Source organism: Danio rerio, chromosome 20, assembly GCF_049306965.1.
Source record: "Danio rerio strain Tuebingen ecotype United States chromosome 20, GRCz12tu, whole genome shotgun sequence".
Lineage (NCBI taxonomy): Eukaryota > Metazoa > Chordata > Actinopteri > Cypriniformes > Danionidae > Danio > Danio rerio.
Window position 1 is genome coordinate 14,231,215 of NC_133195.1, and position 23,656 is coordinate 14,254,870.

General features: G+C 37.3%; 1 protein-coding gene and 2 long non-coding RNA genes across 4 annotated transcripts in view; all 3 read right to left on the bottom strand.

The window, feature by feature from the left end:
• Positions 1-11,499: 11,499 nt before the first annotated feature.
• LOC137488623 (uncharacterized) lies at positions 11,500-16,311 on the bottom strand. The gene is made up of 7 exons (XR_011007726.2): positions 16,093-16,311; positions 15,881-15,988; positions 14,530-14,613; positions 14,355-14,409; positions 14,180-14,255; positions 13,929-14,105; positions 11,500-13,593 (listed from the first exon to the last, which is right to left on the bottom strand). It is a non-coding gene; the product is annotated as an uncharacterized lncRNA (long non-coding RNA).
• Positions 16,312-18,303: 1,992 nt separating this feature from the next.
• On the bottom strand, positions 18,304-19,811 carry LOC141379255 (uncharacterized). Its single transcript, XR_012395764.1, has 3 exons — positions 19,724-19,811; positions 19,252-19,664; positions 18,304-19,192 (listed from the first exon to the last, which is right to left on the bottom strand). It is a non-coding gene; the product is annotated as an uncharacterized lncRNA (long non-coding RNA).
• Positions 19,812-22,716: 2,905 nt separating this feature from the next.
• Positions 22,717-23,656, bottom strand: part of ints7 (integrator complex subunit 7) — a 122,736-nt gene continuing 121,796 nt past the window's right edge. Inside the window, exon 19 of one of the 2 annotated variants that reach the window (XM_021468353.2) lies at positions 22,717-23,194. In XM_021468353.2, the coding sequence (XP_021324028.1) occupies positions 22,901-23,194 (294 nt within the window). In that variant the 3' untranslated portion in view covers positions 22,717-22,900. The remainder of the gene's footprint in view (positions 23,195-23,656) is intronic. The other variant, NM_173267.1, reaches the window with a different exon arrangement.

Below are 23,656 nucleotides of genomic sequence, written 5' to 3' on the forward strand. Positions count from 1 at the left end.
CAAAATGAGATTTTGCAGATGTTAGGAAACTGCATTTTCAGAAATATTGCACAGACTATCCAGTCTCTATCTGTCCTGCAGTACTCAATCATTATAGATGGTACTCAAGATATCTCAGGTGCAGAGCAAGAGTCTATATGTTTAAGATATGTGGATGAGGACCTGGTTCCACATGAGGTTTTTATTGGATTATATGAGGTTTCAGGAACTATCAGTGTGGAGATTGCCAAAATGGCTGTGGATGTGCTTTTGAGGTTGAATATTCCGATGACATGTTTAAGAGGTCAGACATATGATGGTGCTGCCAACATGTCTGGAGCATATTCAGGTGCTCAGGCAGTAGTGAAGAGATATCAGCCATTGGCTTTATATGTACACTGTGGAACTCACTGCCTTAACCTAATCACACAGGCTGCATGCCAGTCTAGTCCTTTAATTCGAGATGCTTTAGAGTGGGTACATGATCTAGGTTCATTAAGCAAACAGTCTGGAAAATTCAAAGCCATGTTTGCAGCTGTGGCAGCAGATTCAGATGTACCATCATCATCCCTCAGACCTCTCTGTCCAACCAGGTGGACAGTAAGGGGAAATGCTATCAAAGCAGTGTTGTCTCAGTATGAAAGTGTCTTGACAAGCTTAGAGGAAATGGCAGCAACTGGATCTAGCACAGGTGCTAGGGCGAATGGACTGCGTGAGAGGTTTGAAAAAGGTAAAACTGTGCTGGGGCTTCTTTTGGCATTAGAAGTTATTGAGGAACTAGAATGTCTGAACAAGTCTCTGCAGAAACGCATTGCAACAATTGCAGGAATGCAACAATCAATAGAGTGCGTAAAGTCAACTCTCCAGTTCAAAAGGAACGAAGAAAGATTTCAGGAGATTTTTAAAAAAGCAGTGAAAATGGTGGACTCTCTTGGCATTGAACCCATTCAGATGCCTCACCAAAGGCAGACACCAAGGAGATATACTGGTGGGGCTAGCCAGCACACTCACAAGTCAACTGAAGAGTTTTACAGGGCAGAATTTTACAAATTGTTGGATTGTGTTGATGTCCAGTTTCAGGAGAGGTTTAACCAACCAGATCTAGGTGTGCACAGGCTGGAAGACATTCTTCTCACAGGAGAGGTGTGTGATGTTGTTGATCAGTACCCAGAACTTAACAGGGAGACTCTAAAAGTTCAGCTAGCCATGTTTAAGTCCAAGTACAGTTTTAAATCTAGCACAGATGTGGCTACTATCATGAGAGGAATGCCAGTGGAGGTGAGGGGTCTATTTGATCAAATTAAAACCCTTGCTAGACTGCTTTTAGCCATCCCGGTGTCATCAGCTGAAGCTAAAAGGAGTTTCAGTACTCTCAGGAGACTAAAAACCTGGCTCGGATCAACAATGACACAAGTGAGACTGAACAATGCTGATGTTTGTCATGTTCATCAGAACAGTTTGGACAGTATTGATGTCAAACAAATATGCCAGCAGTTTATTTCTGTTAATGAGAGGCGAAGGCATGTTTTTGGCTCCTTTATTTAGGAGCAATGGACATTGAGCTGTTGTGTGGTACATAATAGTTCATGTTTAGATGTATTCTCACAGATTACTTGTTTAAAATGGGTAACAGTATCTGTCTATGATTTCATTGGTAGACTTAGAAAGACTTTTCATTATGTGATAACGATACTTCTACTTTTAATGCTGATTTATGAGAGAAGTTTTCAGTTTCACAATGGCTAAAGTAAAGTTTTTAGATGTTTACTAATTGCCTGTTGATTTGAAAGGTGCAACACTATCAGACTCAAAATAGTCTTGTAGTTTCATTGAGACAATGAGAAATATTTTTTTTTCATCTGGCATTGTTACTTTGTTGGTTTTGTGGACAGCCACACTAGGTTATGCAGTGCTCCTTCTTTTTATAATGCTGATGTGTGAGCATGATTCATTTGCACTATTCATTTTCAATTGACTTTAGTTGTGAACTCACTTGCTATTGCTCCTGAAAGGGGCAATACCATCTACCTGAAATATGTCTTGTAATTTCAATGAGAAAGGTACCCTTTTCCTGTGATTGTTTACTTTATCAGTTTTGTGGACTGCACACCACATCATACTGTGGTCCATCTACTTTTATTTATACTGATGTTTGAGACGTTTTATTTGCACTATCGCTAAATAAAGAATAATCTTTATTAAACTATTTTTTGTCAGTTATTAAACATTCCTTTAACATTACACCATTCCTTAATTTAACTTAATGAATTGCATTTTGAGTGGATCATTATCAATTGAATAGCATTACTAGTATTAATTTAAAGTGGTTTAGCATTTTGCAGCATATAAAAAAAAACACATTCGGTAAACGAAGTTGGGGTTTGTGGTTTGGTGGGGAGGGCTGGACTCATAGGTTCCCACCAATGTCCAGAGCAAACCTACGCCCTTGCTTTGAACGATTCAGTTTTGTCAACAGATCTCGGTGACACTGTACTCACATATCCTTTGTTAATATGTTCACGGTGGGCGAAACGTGATGAATGTTAATCCCCACACATTCGCTCGAACAACCGAATCCAGAAAAGCTTTTTCTTTTTTTTTTTCCCAAGTCGGCCAGGCGCACGGAAACTTGTGTTCTTCCAGTCGACGTGATGAAACTAATTCACGAGTCACTTCACTCTCCGCTCTCGGCAGGGAAAATAGACCACATCACAATCCTTCGCACACGTTCCTTTTTGAACACTTCTTTTTCGTCGGGATTAAAACAAAACTCCGCTTTTGCTCGTCCACTCCTGCACTCCTCACTTCCGACCCCACGAGAGTTTCTTTTTTTTCTTCCTCCGCTCTCTCTCCTTTTTTTTTTGTTCCTCCCTCATTTTACATTAATTTCCTGCCCCAATGCAAGTACATACAAACATGCTTAACAGTTCTTTAAAGCTTAAATATATGTATACATGTTTCTTTTACTAGAACACAAAGAATAAATCAAAATGAAGAGAAAATAATAATCAAAACATATTTACAAAAAATAATAAAAATAACTTGCTCTCTTCCCTGATTGTTGTCTTCTTTATTTATTAATCAGATTTATCAAGGGCTACATAAAGAAAAAAAAGTATGTAGTAGTTCAAAAATTAAAGATTTCAAATTTAAAAAACACGTTTAATTAAAAAACTTATGTCAATGATAATAAAATATTTTGGATTGCAAAAAATAAACAATTGTGGTCCCGCCTTACTCATAATTCTCTCTTCATATAGCCGTATGCCTATTACATATCCATAAAACACTGTGATATAACCGCGCTCGGATCGGATCGCTTTCTCACTGCAATCAATAAATAAATCACAATAAATGACAAATAAACTAATTTAAGTAAGGGGAAAATACAGGTGATCAGTAGCAGTAATTCTCTTTATGTGTCTAAAATAATAATCTCCACGTTGATCTCCTGTAAGGTTATTTGAACTTGCTTTACAGGAGTCTCTGCATTTTAAGTTTCGGCATGTTATTAAAGGGTCACGAAACACCAAAACACATTTTTTGAGCTGTTGACAGTCGTATATGTGTCCCACACTGCTAAAAACACTATTAGGACACCTATATTTCAATAAAAAGTGTAAATTGGTTGTTTTTGCGTTATTTCAAGCAAATTCGTACTTTCTGTTTGAAATGAATTTTTGAAGCTGCGTCACGGTCATGACATAATAGCGTTGTATTCCAGCGAGCAGACTGGGCATCTGTGCCAGAGTGAGTCTTATTACGTCTTACAGTGTGATGCATTAATGCATGAGTAAGGCTTGGTTTAAACCAATCAGCGCGCTATATTGTGCAACTTCATTAATATTCATTAGTGTCACCGTGTTTACACCATAGAGACGCCACGTTGTGTTGGCAAAACAAGCGTGAAGTGTTGCTTTTATAGTTTGCTGCCATTAAGTTTCGTTTTCATTTTCTCTCTGTGAGAGCTCATCTGGATCACGTGTGGATTAACAGTGTACGCGACGCTCGACAACAATAACTCACGTGTCTAAGGGGGATTATTGTTTACCTGAGAGCTGTTCTCATCTGCAAACGCTGAAATCCGGATTCGCTTGTAGTATTCTCTTCATAAAGACGCGGCTCTAGTTGCTGGTAATTGTCCTGTCTCTACAGATTTGGTAAGTGAGCGACCAGTGCTCTTTGTTTATTCAGTTTGTTTGTATCGAATTAAGTTAACTATTGCACTGAGTGCAAACATGTTAGCACCGCATTTTGTGACCGGAATAACACACGCGGCTTTCTGACGCTACCTGCCGTGTGCATCTAAGTTTCTGGGTATTTCCGGGAGTTTTTTTTCTCTCATTCGCCGTGCGGTATCAAACATTGCATGAAAAATACACGCTTGGAGCAGTTCCTCGAATCAAATATCTCATTTGTCGCGAGGGGCATGCATGAATTCCCTGAATAAAAGAGCCAAACTGCAATTAAAGTACAACATTTAATAATTTGGCAAATAATTCGTCTACAGATGTACACATGTAGGTTAAACACCATCTCTTTCTCCTGTGTGTATTTTGACTGAAACTTGCGCGTGCCCAAATAGACACTCCCACACCCTCCCACTTTAGTTCCTCCGACACTCCCCCCTAAACAGAGCTGGACATGCCCACTTTTCTGACTTTTTCTAAAGTAGAGGTGTGAAAACACCCTGCTGAAATGAGGGGGTTTCATGGCCCTTTAAGTAATCTACTAAATTTGCTGTTCTAAAACATTATTGAAACCGAATCTTATAAAACCTAATAGAGCTGTAAATGTTAGATATTATTTATTTACATCATTTACTGTTATCGTTTTATTTGAAAACTCCAACTAAACATTAAAATGAATGTAAATTCCTCGTTGCCAGATAAAATGAAGGCATCGAATAAACCAAATGAAAATGGAGGCAAAAAAAATTTAAATAAATAAACAATTCAAGCAAAAATCAATAAACAATATACTAGTGATGTTGCAGCAGATGGACATTGTATTAATACTGCAAAGTTTTTTTGTTTTTTTTGCACAAACTGACAAATTGCAGGGTTGGGATGTGTAAATATCCTGTTGATATTTAGAAATCTTCGGTATTTATCTTCTAAACGCACAATTGTTCCCGCCTGGTAAATCGTTATGGTGTGTAGGCTATATTTTGGGTTCTGTTGATGGCTAATTAAAAATAAAAAACCTTTCCTAAAATGTACGTGTTGTTTATATGTTCATATTTTACAAGTGTTATTTCTACCCCTATGAAGATAACAAATACCAACAACCCTGTTATAAGAGAATATATTATTTGTGCTCATGTTCTATGGAATGTAAATCCTGCCAATTTTAAATAAATCAAATAAACATTTGAAATGAAAATGAAAATCAGATCAACACTTTCATTTTAAAACATTGTTCGCAAAATATCTGCCAAAATTAAAAAACAGCTCCTTTGAATTCCATGCAGTCACCATTATCCACCCCTTCTACATAAATGTGGTTGTCATCTACCGCCCACCAGGTAAATTAGGTCACTTCCTAGATGAACTGGATGTTCTTCTCTCATCTTTTTCTAATTTTGCCACTCCCTTATTGGTGCTAGGTGACTTCAACATTTACGTTGACAAACCGCAAGCTGCAGACTTTCAGACTCTGCTTGCCTCTTTTGACCTAAAAAGAGCACCTACTTCTGCTACCCACAAATCAGGTAATCAGCTAGACCTTATTTACACACGACACTGCTTCACTGATCAAACAATAGTAACTCCACTACAAATATCTGATCATTTCCTTCTGTCTCTCAACATCCACATTACTCCTGAGCCGCCACACACTCCAACACTGGTTACCTTTCGCAGAAACCTACGATCTCTCTCACCCAATAGACTATCCACCATTGTTTCAGACTCTCTTCCTCCATCTCGCAAACTCACTGCACTTGATTCGAACAGTGCCACTAATACACTCTGCTCCACACTAGCATCATGTCTAGACCGATTATGTCCTCTTGCATCCAGGCCAGCCCGTGCCAGTCCTCCTGCACCCTGGCTCTCGGATGCTCTCCGTGAGCATCGCTCAAAACTTCGGGCTGCAGAGAGAATTTGGCGGAAAACTAAAAATCCTGCACACCTCTTAACATACCAAACTCTTCTGTCCTCTTTCTCAGCTGAGGTTACTTCTGCAAAGCAGACGTATTACCGTCTAAAAATCAACAATGCCACTAATCCTCGCCTACTTTTTAAAACATTTTCCTCCCTCCTCTATCCTCCTCCTCCACCCGCATCCTCCACACTTACTACTGATGACTTTGCTACATTCTTCTGCACCAAAACTGCAAAAATCAGTGCTCAATTTGCTGCACCTACAACAAACACGCAAGATACAACACCAACACCACACACACTCACCTCTTTTTCTCAGCTCTCTGAGTCTGAGGTGTCCAAACTTGTGCTATCTAGCCATGCAACCACCTGTCCACTCGATCCCATTCCCTCTTATCTCTTGCAAGCCATCTCTCCTGCAGTCATACCAACACTGACTCACATAATTAACACATCTCTTGACTCTGGTTTATTCCCCACTACATTTAAGCAGGCTAGGGTAACCCCACTGCTAAAGAAACCCAACCTGGACCATACGCTACTTGAAAACTACAGACCAGTATCCCTGCTTCCATTCATGGCCAAGATTCTGGAGAAAGTAGTGTTCAATCAAGTCCTGGACTTTCTTACTCAAAACAATCTCATGGACAACAAGCAATCCGGCTTTAAGAAAGGCCACTCAACTGAGACTGCCCTGCTCTCGGTCGTGGAGGATCTCAGACTGGCTAAAGCGGACTCTAAATCATCAGTACTCATTTTGCTGGACTTGTCAGCTGCTTTTGACACTGTCAACCACCAGATCCTGCTATCTACGCTTGAGTCACTGGGCGTTGCGGGCACTGTTATACAATGGTTTAGATCTTACCTCTCTGACAGGTCATTCAGGGTGTCTTGGAGGGGAGAGGTGTCCAACCTACAGCATCTAAACACTGGGGTACCTCAAGGCTCTGTTCTTGGGCCACTTCTCTTCTCCATCTACACATCATCTCTAGGACCAGTCATCCAGAGACATGGATTCTCCTACCACTGCTATGCTGATGACACCCAGCTATACCTCTCTTTTCATCCTGATGATCCCTCGGTTCCAGCTCGTATCTCAGCCTGCCTGTTGGATATTTCACACTGGATGAAAGATCATCATCTTCAGCTGAACCTCGCAAAAACGGAAATGCTTGTAGTTTCTGCCAACCCGACTCTACACCATAACTTTTCAATCCAGATGGATGGGGCAACCATTACTGCATCCAAAATGGTGAAAAGCCTTGGAGTAACGATTGATGACCAACTAAACTTCTCTGACCACATTTCTAGAACTGCTCGATCGTGCAGATTTGCACTCTATAACATCAGAAAGATCCGACCCTTCTTATCTGAACATGCAGCTCAACTCCTTGTTCAAGCTCTTGTTCTCTCCAAACTGGATTACTGCAACTCTCTACTAGCTGGGCTTCCAGCTAACTCTATCAAGCCTCTTCAACTGCTCCAGAATGCAGCAGCACGAGTTGTCTTCAATGAACCTAAACGAGCACATGTCACTCCACTGCTAGTCCGTTTGCACTGGCTGCCAGTTGCTGCTCGCATCAAATTCAAAACTCTGATGTTTGCCTACAAAGTGACTTCTGGCCTAGCACCTTCTTATCTGCACTCACTTCTGCAGATCTATGTGCCCTCCAGAAACTTGCGTTCTGTGAATGAACGTCGCCTCGTGGTTCCATCCCAAAGAGGGAAAAAATCACTTTCGCGAACGCTCACGCTCAATCTGCCCAGTTGGTGGAATGAACTCCCTAACTGCATCAGAACAGCAGAGTCACTCGCTATTTTCAAGAAACGACTAAAAACTCAACTATTTAGTCTCCACTTCACTTCCTAAGCTGCAATTGCCTCTTTGAATATCACACTAATTGTACAAAAAAAAAAAAAAAAAAAAAAAAAAACTACTAACACTTCCCTTCTTAGACTTTACAGACCTGAAACTTGCCTTTAGTACTTATTCATTGTTGCTCTTGGTTGTGTAAATTGCTTCCTTGTCCTCATTTGTAAGTCGCTTTGGATAAAAGCGTCTGCTAAATGACTAAATGTAAATGTAAAATGTAAATGTAAAAAACGAAATGAAATTATTTAATTTTCATTTTCACTTTGACAACACATCGTCCCTGTCAAATTGATAATTAAAATGAAGTTGCCAATTTAGCATTTAGACTGCCAATATTAAAATTAAAAGTCAAACTAAAAATAAAATGCAAACACAATTTTTACAAAGCGTGTTATTAATGTTCACGCTATAATAGTGACACAATTCAAATTAAAATGTAAATTTAAGCTTTCCTTTTATTGACACTTTTTCATTTCAGTTTTCATTTTTGATTTTATTTTTAACGTTAAGCTGTATGCAAAGCCTATGCTAATGAGTGGGAGGGGCGTATTCAAGTGACGTCGAGTGCTTTCACACACAGAGCCGGAGGGCAGAAGCACGGTTTTGATGGATGGGACAGCATGAGTTACTAGTGTAAATACAGTATAACAGAAGTAAAATGGCAAAAACTGTTAGTCAGCTTTTTTTTAGTTAGTTTTACCCATGATTGCGGCTTTGAGTAATGAACGAGGCTGGGAGTTTTTAAAAGCCTTAGGAATCTTTTGCAGGTGTTTAGAGTTAATTAGTTGATTCAGATGATTAGATTAATAGCTTGTTTAGAGAACCTTTTCATGATATGCTATTTTTTGAGATAGGAATATTGGGTTTTGATGAGCTGTATGCCAAAATCATCAATATTAAAACAATAAAAGGCTTGAACTTACTTCAGTTGTGTGTAATGAATTTTAAAATATATGAAAGTCTAATGTTTATCAGTACATTAAAGAAAATAATGAACTTTATCACAATATGTTATTTTTTTTAAAAGGACTTGTATGTATATGTTTAATGTTTATTGTATTATGGAAACGTTGTTTCCTGTTTATTGGGGAGGGTGTGATGCCTGCTGCGCTGTCATTTGTCTGCTGTGTCTGTCTGTGTGTCTGTTTTGCTCCGGCAGGCACTTTTTTCCAGGGGTTTCAGTACAGCGTAACCGCTACTACGGACTTCCGGCAAGATGGGGCACTGAGAAGCAGCGATTGTTACGAGCTCTCACTTTAGTCCCACGTTTGTTTGATTTAACTAGTTAAAGTTCACTCTCACCTTTTATATTTGTCAGTCAATCGTACCCAAATCCATTTAGAAAATGATTGGAGTACCACTGCTACGCGATGGACATAACTGTAGGTGCAAGCAAAAAAGAGCGAGGTACTGATTCTGATCCTCCAACACCATGTAAGTCGCAGAAAGGCAAAAAACCAAAAAGGCCAACAGAGAATGAGCAAAATGATGTGTCCAATTCTGCTATTCTCAATGCCATTAAAACACTCGGAAACAAAGTAGAGGATCAACACGAGGAACTAAGCATGCAAATGAAGCAACACAGTGCAATGATTGCTAGCGTTGCCAAATTTGTCCAAATAAATGCACAGGACCTAAAAGAATGTAAAGACAAAATCAAGGGGATAGAAAAACAAATCGAAACACTCAAGGAAGTCAACATTGACTTGAAAGCTCGTATGTTGGAAGAGAAAAGGTACAAAAGAAGGTGGTGTCTTTGAATAAAAGGTCTCAAAGAGAATACCACTGAGCGTATAAGAGAGTACGGGATTCAACTTCTTAGCAAAATAACACCCGAGTATGCTGGTTCTATGACGGATTCTGTGGATGTCGTGCATAGGGTGGGAAGGAAGGAGCCCAACCGTCCCAGGGAGGTGATTATTCTTTTCACCCGCAGGATGGTCCGAGATGAAGTATTGAAAAGAACCAAGATGTCTGAGATATGCAGAGAAGCAAGCATTCGCTTCGCAGAGGATTTAACTAAAGAAGACAGACTTTAAAGACGTGAACTGTGGCCAAAAATCGAACAAGCTAGAAAGGAAGGCAAAGCAGCCGGGTTTAGAGGCCCTTATGGATCCATAGAGGGTAAACGCATTTGCTAAAAGGGTACTGAATGTTGCGTGTTAAAACAAGGTGAGATGGACTGATAAAGAAACAGGACTTTTTTTCTATCACCAGCTTTAAATTAAGTCGGTGTTGCAGAGAGTGATCACTTATTTTGTTAATTTCTAATTTAATTTTAATTTAATTCAGTTATTGTTGTTTAATTGTTCATGTTCTTGTTGAATTCCAACATTTCGTTTTCATCTTTGAATTGTAGGGATTTAAAGGACTCTGTTAAAAGGAAGGCAATTTTTTTGTTTGACAAAAGTCAAAAATCTCACTGTTTATTTTTACAAGAAACGCACTCTGAGGCGATAGATGCTGCTTTCTGGAAGAAACAATGGGGGATGACATGTTATTTAGTCACGGATCAAATAGGTCTGCAGGTGTCGCTATATGCATGAATAAATGCCCAGGTAAAATTCTCACGCACAAGGCGAATGTGGATGGCCATTGGCTCGCAGTAGTCTTACATTTAGACAAAATATTCTTCATTTTAGTTAATGTTTATGGCTATAATTTACGTACCCAGAATAAGAATCTGCTGGATTCAATTACAGAAGTTATAAATGACCTCAACATTAGATACCCTACAGAATATGCTTTAATTGGAGGCGATTTTAATTTAACACCAGATGAATATATGGATAGATGTCCTTCTAAATTTAGTAGTCCTCATATTAACTGTATTGTTCAAGACTTTTGTTTAACAAATTCACTAACTGATATATGGAGAAAACTAAACCCTACATCTAGACACTTTTCATGGTTTAAACCAAATGCTCCTTTAAAATCAAGGATAGACTATTGGTTAGGATCAGAAACTCTTTGAAGTTATGTAACCAAATGTAACATTTTAGGTGGCCCCTTAACTGATCATAGTGTGATTAGCTTACTTTTAGAACAAAATAAGAAATATTCTAAAAATAAAAGTTATTGGAAATTTAATGCTGATTTGCTTAATAATAATGACTTTTGTGTGTGTATATATATATATATATATATATATATATATATATATATATATATATATATATATATATATATATATATATATATAATAGCTGAAGTTAAAAGTAAAAAAATGCAAAGTGGTACTAAATGGGAATATTTAAAACATAAAATTAGAGAGTTTTCAATTACATTTAGTAAAAATCTGATAAAAAAAGAAACATGAAAAAGAATTAGAATTAATTCAAGAGATAAATAAATGTTGTAATCAAAATATGTCAAAAGAGGAGGGACAAAAACTTATTAAGCTTCATTTCATGCTAGATGACTTGTATATTAAAAAGGCCAAAGGAGCGTATGTGAGATCTAGAGCAAAGTGGCTGGAAGAGGGTGAAAAAAATAGTTCATATTTTATTAATTTAGAAAAAAGGAGACAAGAAAGGAAATCAATTAAACGTTTAATTGTGAATGATGTTGAACATTCAAACCATAAAGAAATAGCAAAAGAGGTATTCAAATTTTATTCTAAATTATATACATCTAATTTTCCCCTAGTATTTCTAATTCTTTTTTCCAGGATATAAAAGATCATATCCCTTCAATTGATACTGTATTTAAGGATGTGTGTGAATCAGACATATCCTTACAAGAGTTTGATACAGCCATTAAACACAGTAATCCTGGTAAATCACCAGGCCCAGATGGCTTAACAATAGATTTTTATAAATTTTTTTGGGATGACCTAAAATATCTACTGTTTGAAGCTTTACAGGAATGTATACAAAAAATGAGCTTTTACCAACCATGAAACAAGGCCTAATAATTATGTTACCAAAACCAAATAAAGATAAGAGATTGTTAGATAATTTACACGCCATAACTCTTTTAAATACAGATTATAAGATATTTACTAAAATGTGGCTTTTAGATTAAAAACTGGTTTATCACAAATCATTAGTGAGACACAGTCTGTTTTTTTAAAACATATAGGTCACAATAATATTAGGCTAATCCTAGATTTGATTGAATATGGATATCCAATTAAAGAAGATGGATTTGTTTTATTTTTGGATTTTTATAAGGCATTTGACATGGTGGAACACTCATTTATCTTTCAGACACTTAATCATTTTGGTTTTGGTCCCAAATTTATAAACATTATTAGAATGATTTATAAAGATATAAACAGCTCTGTATCTCTCACACAAGGTACAAGCCCACGTTTCCAGGTAAAAAGAGGCATTAGGCAAGGATGTGCCTGTTCACCGTTACTTTTTATCATGGTTGCAGAAATGTTATCTATTTTTATTAAAATAGGACATGTATCCGGTACTAATTTAGAAGGGAAACAGTTTATTATCAGTCAATTTGCTGATGATACACTCTCAGAAAAAAAGGTACAAAATTGTACCTTTTAGGGTACAAATGGCCCGTCACTGGGGTGGTACCCTTAAGGGTACAAATTTGTACCTCTATTTAAAGGTACAAAATTGTACCTTCTACATTTGTACCCTTTAAGGGACAATTTTGTACCCTAGACACTGAAGGTACAAAAATGTACCTTTTTATATTATATAGTATTTTCAGGGTACTGACCCAGGCATTTTGATCCATTGGTGACTGCATGCACAAATAAATAAATAAAATATTTTGGTTCACAGATGTCCATTTTTATTTACTAATGTAAAAATATTTCATTACAACTCACAACTGAATGTGTTGAGAAATAAAATTACACAGCAAGTATAAAGCAGACATGTAAAACAGTAAAAAGAACAATTTAGATAAGAATAAAAACTAAATAATCTACACTTAATACAAAGACCACAAGAAAACTGTTTAAGATTTATAAACCCATTACACAGGCTACATCAAGTACTGCACTTTATAAAGTCCAAAGTATTTGTCTTTAGTCAGAATACTCGGTCATAATAAATAATTTGTCATCAACATTTTCTCTGTATTTCAGAATAAAGGCAATGTTTCTCTATAAATTGCTTCAACAGTGCAGAAAACCAAATACATCAGTAGCCTCTTCCTCAACATCAGTAGATTACTCCTCATCATCCTCAAGTGGAGTTGTAATTTGTTGTAACACAATATGTGTTTATGCTTTTGATAAACATGACATGTAAAGCACTCATATCTGAAAAATGTTCTTTGATAGTCATTAGGACCACAAGTTATTTAAAAATTTGCTTTATGCATGAATGAGAGCAGTGTGCTGGATTAACTTGATGATTGTGATTATCCCAAGAGCATGTAGAGAAACAAAAAAACAAGGTTGATCCCTCTGGTAACTGGAGTAGATCGAGGCTTGTCACAGTCCACCGTTCATTCAAAATATTCCACTGCAGAAACATCAAGGTGTTCTTCTAATAAGATGGATATGTCAAAAATGTATATTCGTCCACATCATCAGCCCGGCCAATCGCAATCCCATCAACTCTGAAGACTGCCGTGACTCGTCTTGTTAACACAGTTGTCCAGTCGGTGGCCTCCTCCTGTACTTGAACTGTTGGATGTGGTGAAGATGGTTCACTGTAAATGACAAAGCAATAATTACATTAATATCAGTCACTCTATCACTGATGAAGAGAAAATCAACATGCATAGAAAGTAAAATAATTAATATTTAATGATTAAAAAAAAAGTATCACAGATTAAAAGACTAATATAAATTTCATTCATTCATTCAATTTCTTTTCGGCTTAGTCCCTTTATTAATCTGGGGTCGCCACAGTGGAATGAACCACCAACTTATCCAGCATATGTTTTATGCTGCAGATGCCCTTCTAGCTGCAACCCAGTATTACGAAACATCCAGACACACTTATTCACACACACATTTATACACTACAGACAAATAAGCTTACCAAATTCAGCTATAGCGCATGTCTTTGGACTTGTGGGGAAACCGGAGCACTTGGAGGAAACCCTCACGAACACTGGATAAATATGCAAACTCCTCACACAAATGCCAACTGACCCAGCCGAGGCTCGAACCAGCGACCTTCTTGCTGTACGGTGACAGCACTACCCACTGCGTCATCCTAATATAAAGAATATCAAGCATTATAAAATGCATTTATCACAGCATATACTAAACAGAAAACAACATACGCACCGGAGCACAACGAAATGTTGAAGTGTCTCGCTTAACAAGGCTGGCAACATGAGAAGTGCTGCTGTAAAATCAATTCCTGGAACATAAGATGTGGCATACAAACAAATATGAATGAATCCATCCAAAGCTAGAATTTAATAATAATAATCAAGTGGAGAAAGTTTAGAAAGAGTACCTTAGAGTCAGATCCATAGCATTCTTCAGTTGATCTCTCATCTTTCGATGAAAACCTAGAAAATAATTTTAAACATGTGGGTGTACATTTATTGTTGTTTGTAAGTAAAAACCTACAAATTTAAAATAGTATGTAAGCCATTAAAACCATGGTATAGATAATGAGACATACTTACATCTTGTAACTGAGCCATGCTTTCATATGACATGCCTTCACTGGTCTGATGCTGTTAGGCTGCATTCTGTTGTTCAATCTTGTCCTGTAAGACAATTGGAAACTTCAAAAACTTCTGGAAAGCAATAAGATAAAGCAATAACTATTTACTTATTTTGAGATATTAATAAAATAGGTAAAATAGCTCAAGGTACCAGTTTCAGAACAGATGAGACAAATTATTACATTAAAGAACAAAGTATAACTTAAAACGTCGATTTATACAACATGGTATGTTAATAATTCTACATTAACATAAGTATAACGTTAAACGATAGTAAAGCACCAACAATTCTGGACATGAGAGTTTGTGGACACTTCTCAACATTAATGTAACTTAGACACTGAAACGAAGATATGTACAAGCATACACACGCCACGTTTGTAACTAGCCACGTTTACATAATCAGTCGCTTTGCCGGTGACAAAATTGTGATTTTTCTTCACAAAATGGCGGTGTATATAACCGTCTAAAATTACATTTCAGCGGTCAACCGTGGCTAGAAAAATGGCCTCAAAATATAAAACATTATCGATAATTACAAATACCAGTATTAATAACAAAAGGTTTTATATCAAGGTATATAAGGACTTTAGTCGCGCGAGCTCCGGGCCACACCGCACATTACTCACAGGTCACGGCCCGATTCCGGTGCACGGATACGGCAGCGTCGCGCTTCTGCCGCCGCAGCTGGACCGAGTGTATTTTGTGTAGTGGTTTTCTTGGTTTTTCTCTTACTAAATCAAACTCAGTCTGGAGGTTATGAATATCAGAAGAATATACTTTATTGTCGACAACAAAGGAGAATTTTCAGGAGACCCCCAGTAGCATCTCTGTCTGAAAAATTCTGCCTCACTCCTGTTCTTGGCTTATTTAAATACCCTTTTACATCCGTTGTTTTCCTTTGTTCTCCATATATTACACAAGATACCTCCTAGTTTAACCCCTGACCCCAAATACCACCTCTGACATCTGTTTCCTGAGACACCTCAGGCTCTTTTACCACTCTCTTTTCATCCCTTCTTTTATGACCCCTAGTTGTTTCCTCAGGCCATTTCCCCTTTCCAATTGTTTTAATGGTATGCAAGTCTACAAGCAGATTATACACATATAACCTGAATATATAGATTAACTTCACACTCCAAAGAGCACAAAATCCACCTCATTTGCTAATTGGGTTGCGATTATATTCCGCCGTGGCAACACTTATTAATAAAGCAGTAACGTAACGTAAGATATAAGGCGCGAATACGTAACGTAGGCGACAAAGGGAACTTTTACACCGAGAAAACTAACAGCATATAGTACTCACCGTCTATAACGTTATGTCCCTCGGTGACTTCGATATCACATTGTATTAACTTCTTTAATAAGCTGCAGACATCTTAGCAAACTCCATCCTGCAGGCCAGCCCGGAGCACTTAAAGCGGGGGAAAGCCGAGACCGGAGAGTCAGACAAAATCAACAGAACACGGCTTCACATGTAAAAATGAGACTGAAAATATATCTGTAATACATTCTTACCTGAAAAGTGTGGACTCCAAAATAGACTTTTCTTTGAAAAGCGTGCGAAGTTCTGCGTAAACAGCCAGCATACTCGACGGACCGACTCAGTAACAAACACTACTATAACGTCTCAACAAGCCAAATTCTTAAAGAGACAGCAACATCACCACCTGTATGAAGATGCTGTCACTCTGCATGGATCTTATTCTACATCCCATATAGGCCTACTATAGGGTCTTAAACAGTAAGCAGACCAGTATTTACGTTTTTAATGATTAAAATTACATTCAATTATAAATTAAATTATTAACATTTTTGAGAAAAATGTAATTTAAATACATGAAAAAAATTTAATTATTAAAATATTTAATTCAATCAATTTATTTATTTATTATATTTTTAAATTATGTATTTTAGTATTAATGTTTAGTATTAATACATTTAAATTAGTGTTATATAGTGTCTTGATCTTATCATGAGCTGAGGGTACAATTTTGTTCCTATAGGGAAACAAAATATATAATTGTACCTTTAAAGGTGCCAAATTGGTCCTTTACGGTACAATTTTGTATCCAAATGTGCTATAAAAGGTACAAAAATGTACCTTTCAAACCTAAATCTGGACATTTGTACCTTTATAGCCCATTTGGGTACAGAATTGTACCCTAAGGACCAATATGGGACCTTTAAAGGTACAATTTTATATTTTGTTCCCTCTAGGAACAAAATTGTACCCTCATTGTACCTTTTTTTCTGAGAGTGTACGACACTTTTTTTTTGGAAAATGAAAAGCAAATTCCCTTAGCACTCCAGTGTATAAGAAAATTCTCAGAAGCTTCAGGTTTATGGTTAAATATGTCAAAGTGCGAGTTAATGGCCATCCATGATCACAACAATACATCATTGTATAATATTCTAGTTAAAAAGGAAAATAAAATTTAAATTAAATATTTAGGAATTTGGCTATCTAAAAAAACAAAAAAATTAAAAAATTTAAATTTTGACAGAAATTTAGATAACTGTCAATTAATATTAACCAGTTGATTACAGAGAGACAATCTTTGGTAGAATCTTGTTAACGAAAATAGAAAGCCTCTCTAGATTCATTTATCCATGTTTTTCCTTAGCAGTGTCAGCTAAAAAAGATAAAAGCAGTAAACAAATTGAACTTTGATTTTATTTGGAAAATGAAAAATCACTACATACGTAAAAGTGATATGATTAAAGATTATGAGGAGGGAGGTCTTAAAACACTAGACTTTGATATAATGAATGGGGCCATTAAACTTAAATGGCTACAATCTTACATTAAAAATTAATCTTCTTTTTGGTTTGAGATTCCAACACTTATATTTAAGAAATGTGGTGGTATTAATTTTTTATTACAGAATGATTTTGAATTGTCTAAACTTCCTATAAAACTTTCTGCTTTTCATCAACAAGTGCTATTACATTGGAAACTGATATTTAAACATAATTTTAGCCCTTATAACATATCTATTTGGAATAATAGGAGTATTTTGGTGAATAGAAAATCTTCTTTTATTGACGAATGGTGGAAGAATGGCATATGGTCAATAACACTTGTTATGGATGATTCAGGAAATATGTAGAGTCATGATGCTTTCTGTAGAAAATACCAAATAAGTTGTTCTCCTAAAAGATATGATAAAATTATTAAGAATATACCATTGCAAATGGTTAACCTTGTAAAGGAACAAATAAAATATTCAACGATAAATCCCAAAATAATTGATCTTAAGATAGAAAATGTTAACTTTACAGATAGAAAATGCTCAAACTAATTTTTGAGAGATTGTCTAACACAGTGTTGTTTTCCAGGACCTGTTAAGAGAGCTTATATTTTGTCTTATTATGATAAGAAAATTATTTATGATATCAGAAAAAGATTTCTTCCATATCCTGTTAATCCTAAATGTAAAGAAGTGCACTTTAAAATTATGAATACATATATCCTGCAAAAGAATTTCTAAGGTTAAAATTCAATATTGAGGACTCAAATGTATGCCAGTTTTGTAATGTAGATATAGAAACAATTGAATACTTGTTTTTCCAATGAAGACATTAAGAGAGATGAAAAGCCAAAAAGCAAGAAATCTATATTCATCATTGGATGATTTTGGTTTTATATTTTAAAGACTTTAACTCCCCTGCTACTTAAGTTTCTTTAGCATTTATTTTTTGTTAATTTTATTATTTTTTTTATTTATATATGTTGTATTATTAACGAGGATGGTAAGATTGTAATTGTATGCAATTTGATTGTTATCTCAGTCTTTTGTGTAATTCTAATAAGTATTAATGCCTTTCTGTTACTGTTCAACATTGTTAATAAAAAAAAAAACGGTACTACGTCATTGAGTGGGCGTGGCCTACCTGTAAATTTGCATAGGTCACGGATCATGCGCAAATTGTGAAAACAGCCGTTTGATTCAGATACCTGTACATAATCGCAGGGGTTTCGTGTCCATTGCCTTTTATATGCAGAACAAAATATAGCTCTCCTGATCGCAGGTGTTTCATGTGAAGTCAGTGTATGTTATATTAAACAAATTAACTTAAGATACCTCTCAGATTACATTAATACTGGTTTTACTTAAGATACCTGTCCCGACCCCAGGGCTTTTGTGTCAAATACTTTATATATCATATACAGTAACATCAGATACCTGTCCTGATCCCAGGGGTTTCATGTATGATCACTTTAATATACATTAACATCAGATACCTGTCCTGATACCAGGTGTTTCGTGTATGATCACTTTTATATTATAGCCTATAGGCTACATTAACATCAGATACCTGTCCTGATCTCAGGGGTTTCATGTATGATCACTTTAATATACATTAACATCAGATACCTGTCCTGATCCCAGGGGTTTCATGTATGATCACTTTAATATACAGTAACATCAGATACCTGTCCTGATCTCAGGGGTTTCATGTATGATCATTTTAACATACAGTAACATCAGATACCTGTCCTGATCCCAGGGGGTTCATGTATGATCACTTTAACATACATTAACATCAGATACCTGTCCTGATCCCAGGGGGTTCATGTATGATCACTTTAACATACATTAACATCAGATACCTGTCCTGATCCCAGGGGTTTCATGTATGATCACTTTACCATACATTAACATCAGATACCTGTCCTGATCCCAGGGGTTTCATGTATGATCACTTTAACATACATTAACATCAGATACCTGTCCTGATCCCAGGGGTTTCATGTATGATCACTTTAATATACAGTAACATCAGATACCTGTCCTGATCTCAGGGGTTTCATGTATGATCATTTTAACATACAGTAACATCAGATACCTGTCCTGATCCCAGGGGTTTCATGTATGATCACTTTAACATACATTAACATCAGATACCTGTCCTGATCCCAGGGGTTTCATGTCTGATCACTTTAACATACATTAACATCAGATACCTGTCCTGATCCCAGGGGTTTCATGTATGATCACTTTAACATACATTAACATCAGATACCTGTCCTGATCCCAGGGGTTTCATGTATGATCACTTTAATATACATTAACATCAGATACCTGTCCTGATCCCAGGGGTTTCATGTATGATCACTTTAATATACAGTAACATCAGATACCTGTCCTGATCCCAGGGGTTTCATGTATGATCACTTTAATATACATTAACATCAGATACCTGTCCTGATCCCAGGTGTTTCATGTATGATCACTTTTATAACATTAACATCAGATACCTGTCCTGATCCCAGGTGTTTCATGTATGATCACTTTTATATTAGTTAACATCAGATACCTGTCCTGATCCCAGGTGTTTCATGTATGATCACTTTTATATTAAATACAGTAACATCAGATACCTGTCCTGATCTCAGTTTTTTTGTGTATGATGACTTTAAATAAAAATATAAAATAAATATGAGTTATGTTAATTAACTAAGATCGAGAAAGAAAAATTAACCACGGTTTATTACAGAAAATGTGGTATTTATTTGTTTAAACATGACTGAATACCATTATTTTAAACTACAAAAGCACGGTTAATCTTACCACAACCATTATTATTTGGTTTAAAATGGAAGTACAAAAGCCCAGAGACAGTAAAACGGAGAAAAACGAGGTCAGCTGTTTTTTTCTAATGAATTCTTTAAAATATTGTAAGAACGGTCTTTAAACCACAGCGGTTCGAACTGTAGTTCGATCAGGCTTTAGTCCATGCCGTTTTGCTCCCTCTACAGATGCGCTGTAACATTGCGGGGCATAATTAAATGGATGGGGAACACCTGAGTCTAAAGGCATATTTATACTTCTGCGTCAAACACCGGCGTATGCTACGGCGCTGACGCATAGCCCTTCGCCGTGGCCGTCACTGACGTGCACCTCTCAAACAAGCCTGATTTATACTTCTGCGTCAGGTGACCGGCGTAACCCACGGCGCAGGCAACGCGCGTGGCTGTGCATTTATACTTCTGCGCGCTGTCTCTGTCGGTCTGCATTAATACTTCCAAAACGCTAGTTGGCAGTGAGGTGTAAATGTTCCTCTGTGTCGAGTTTCTTCGCTACTTTTTTGCTTTTCCTGAACACTTCCGGAATGTACAAGTGGCTCAAACTCGCTCATTTTGAGGCAGGAACCGGCGGACGTGCAACAACTTTAACTATGAGGTAAACACAAAACAAAACTTTCCATCCGGAGCTCCTTCACGGTACTCGCCATTCGCGCGGCTCTCGGTCCCGCCCAGACTCGTCAGCGCTACCAAGCCGACCAATCACGGAGCTTACGCTACGCATCGTTGCGAAGTGTAGTTACATTTTTTGAGAGGTGCACGTCAGTGACGGCGATGGCCACGGCGAAGGGCTATGCGTCAGCGCCGTAGCATACGCCGGCGTTTGACGCAGAAGTATAAATCAGCCTTAACTACACGTCGCAACGACGTGTAGCGTAAGCTCTGTGATTGGTCGGCTTGGTAGCGCTGACGAGTCTGGCGGGACCGAGAGTCGCACGAATGGCGCGAGCGATTGTTTACAAGTGTGGAGTCCCGTGAAGGAGCTCCGGATGGAAAGTTTTGTTTTGTGTTTACCTCATAGTTAAAGTTGTTGCACGTCCACCAGTTCCTGCCTCAAAATGAGCGAGTTTGAGCCACTTGTACATCCCGGAAGTGTTCAGGAAAAGCAAAAAAGCCACGAAGAAACTCGACACAGAGAAACATTAACACCTCACTGCCCACTAGCGTTTCAGAAGTGTTAATGCAGACCAACAGAGACAGCGCGCAGAAGTATAAATGCACAGCCACGCGCGTTGCATGCGCCGTGGGTTACGCCGGTCACTTGACGCAGAAGTATAAATCAGGCTTTAATAAGTGAGGGCTCTTTTATCAGCGTCCTGCCTCTGTTTGAGAGAGACTCTTCCAGCTAAGGGTTGGACGGAGACCAGCGGCATGAGAGTTGGCAGGGCGTTTTTGCCTAATGTTTGATCACAGTTGGCTTAAAAATAAAACTTTTTTAAAGTGACTTTTGGCTTCCCCCTCTTTTTTTCTTGTTTCGCCTCGAGGGCGTAACAGTTAATAACAGTGAATTATATTGTTTCATCACAGGTTGTGCCTCAATTAGTCTTGTTGTTTGCTTGTTTGTTTGTTTGTTTGTTTACTTGGCTTGTTTGCTGTAATGAATACACTTTTCATGCAAAGTTCTTAAAAATTACAGCAGCTCAAAACAAAATTTATATTAAGAGGTTCAGGGCTATGAGCCCAACAAAAGCAAACACTTTTCTCCATGATGGTGACTTTAGTCTATGTGGTCCACATATGTTTTATTAAGATAACTGGGCCACATTTGCCATATCTTCTCTGGGCCACATTACGCTAACAGCTACAATAGCCAGAGCTTACTGTGCAAAATATTTGCCAAAAGTGGAACACATGTGTCTTAAAGATAATTGGGCCACATTTGCACTTACATGTGTGAGCCACTGTATGTTTAGACCCAGATTACCCTTAAATGACTATGCCACATTTTTGCCAACTGTGGCCCACATTTGTCCTTCATCATTTGGGCCAAATTTTTAATTTTACACATGGGACACATTAGGCTCACATTCAGATTACATTTTGCCATGACAGCCAAATCTTTTCCTTAAATGGCCCATTTATGAATTTGAATCATTGGCCCCCTTTGCCATTGTACAGGTGGTCCACTTAAGGCTCACATTCTTTTTTGTCTGGGCTAAAGGAAGACAACCAGTGCCGCATAACTGCCTAAAGTGGCCCCACCCCCTGGCAACCGCAGAAGCTGTGAGAAAATATTATGAGTTTTTTGAAGACCACGACAAGTCAACTGATGTTTCGCTGAAACATTGACTTCAAATTATAAAACAGCATAGGTGTCACTTTAGCCCCCCTAAAACTTTTGCGATTAGCTTATAAACTGTACACTACTAAATGATCGCCTTAGTCCCCTTTAAATTTCATTTAAAAAATGGTAGTAGACTTCCGCTTGCAAGGAATCCACTTTATATACCTTTTCAGATAAGTTCTGGTGGTCCTCCGGCATTTTAAAGCACTGCCGAATTTTTGAACAAACTACACATTATCTATAATATAATAAATGCAGCTAGCAATGTAAATGAGTTATTTTATTACAAATGCAGGCCGATCATTTGTCAGCTGCAGAAAACAAAGAAAAAGTATACGTATTTATTATTACACAGTGACCAAATGAACCCTAATGCTGCTTCCAAACAAAAGTCCATGAGGAGAGCACCACAGAACATTATTATGCTGCAGTATGTATTGGTTGTGTTTTTATTGGAAGCGTGTGCTGATGTTCCTCTGGGCTGCAGGCTGCGGGACGTTCTGCTGCTGCTGCTGTAATTGATGCCGAAGCTGCTGGGAATATGGGTCTTCCAGAGACTTCACCGAAACAGTGTTTTTAGGGCCGGTCTTCCATTCAATCCCACTGGTGTCCACCACTGAGGCTTCAACAGATACCTGGTGTGTGCCCAGGATGGAGAAGTTGAGCAGGAACTGTGTGCTGAAGTAATCGTTATGAGGCTCTACTTTCTGTTCAATCTCGTTGGTTTTGGATTCCAGAGGAATCTAAAAACAAAAGTTGACAACAGGAGAGTGAAAAAATCTTTATTGTTGCAATAAACTCTTCATTCACCCTTCAATTCAATTCACTCATTCACAAGTTCTATCATCACTTGGCCATATGACTTGAAAAAATCTAAAAAAAAAAATGTATGGGATTTGAGAGATTACTGTCCCTCCATTGATAATTTATCAAATGTCCCAACCCTTATTTTTATTCTGTTGAGTATAAAAGTAGTTATTTTGAAGAATGTAGAAACTGGTTCCAAATTAATACTATGGGTGTCAATTATTATTGTTTTCCAACTTTTTTTCCTCAATAACTTATTTTATGTTCAACAAAAATCAAGTGAAAGATGAGTAAATAATGAAAGCATTTTCAGTTTTGGGTGAATTTTCCCTTCAAAACTTTTTCCAAGATTAAAATCAGCAAAGTGACTGAGAAAGAGTGGACAAAGCTTCTGATTC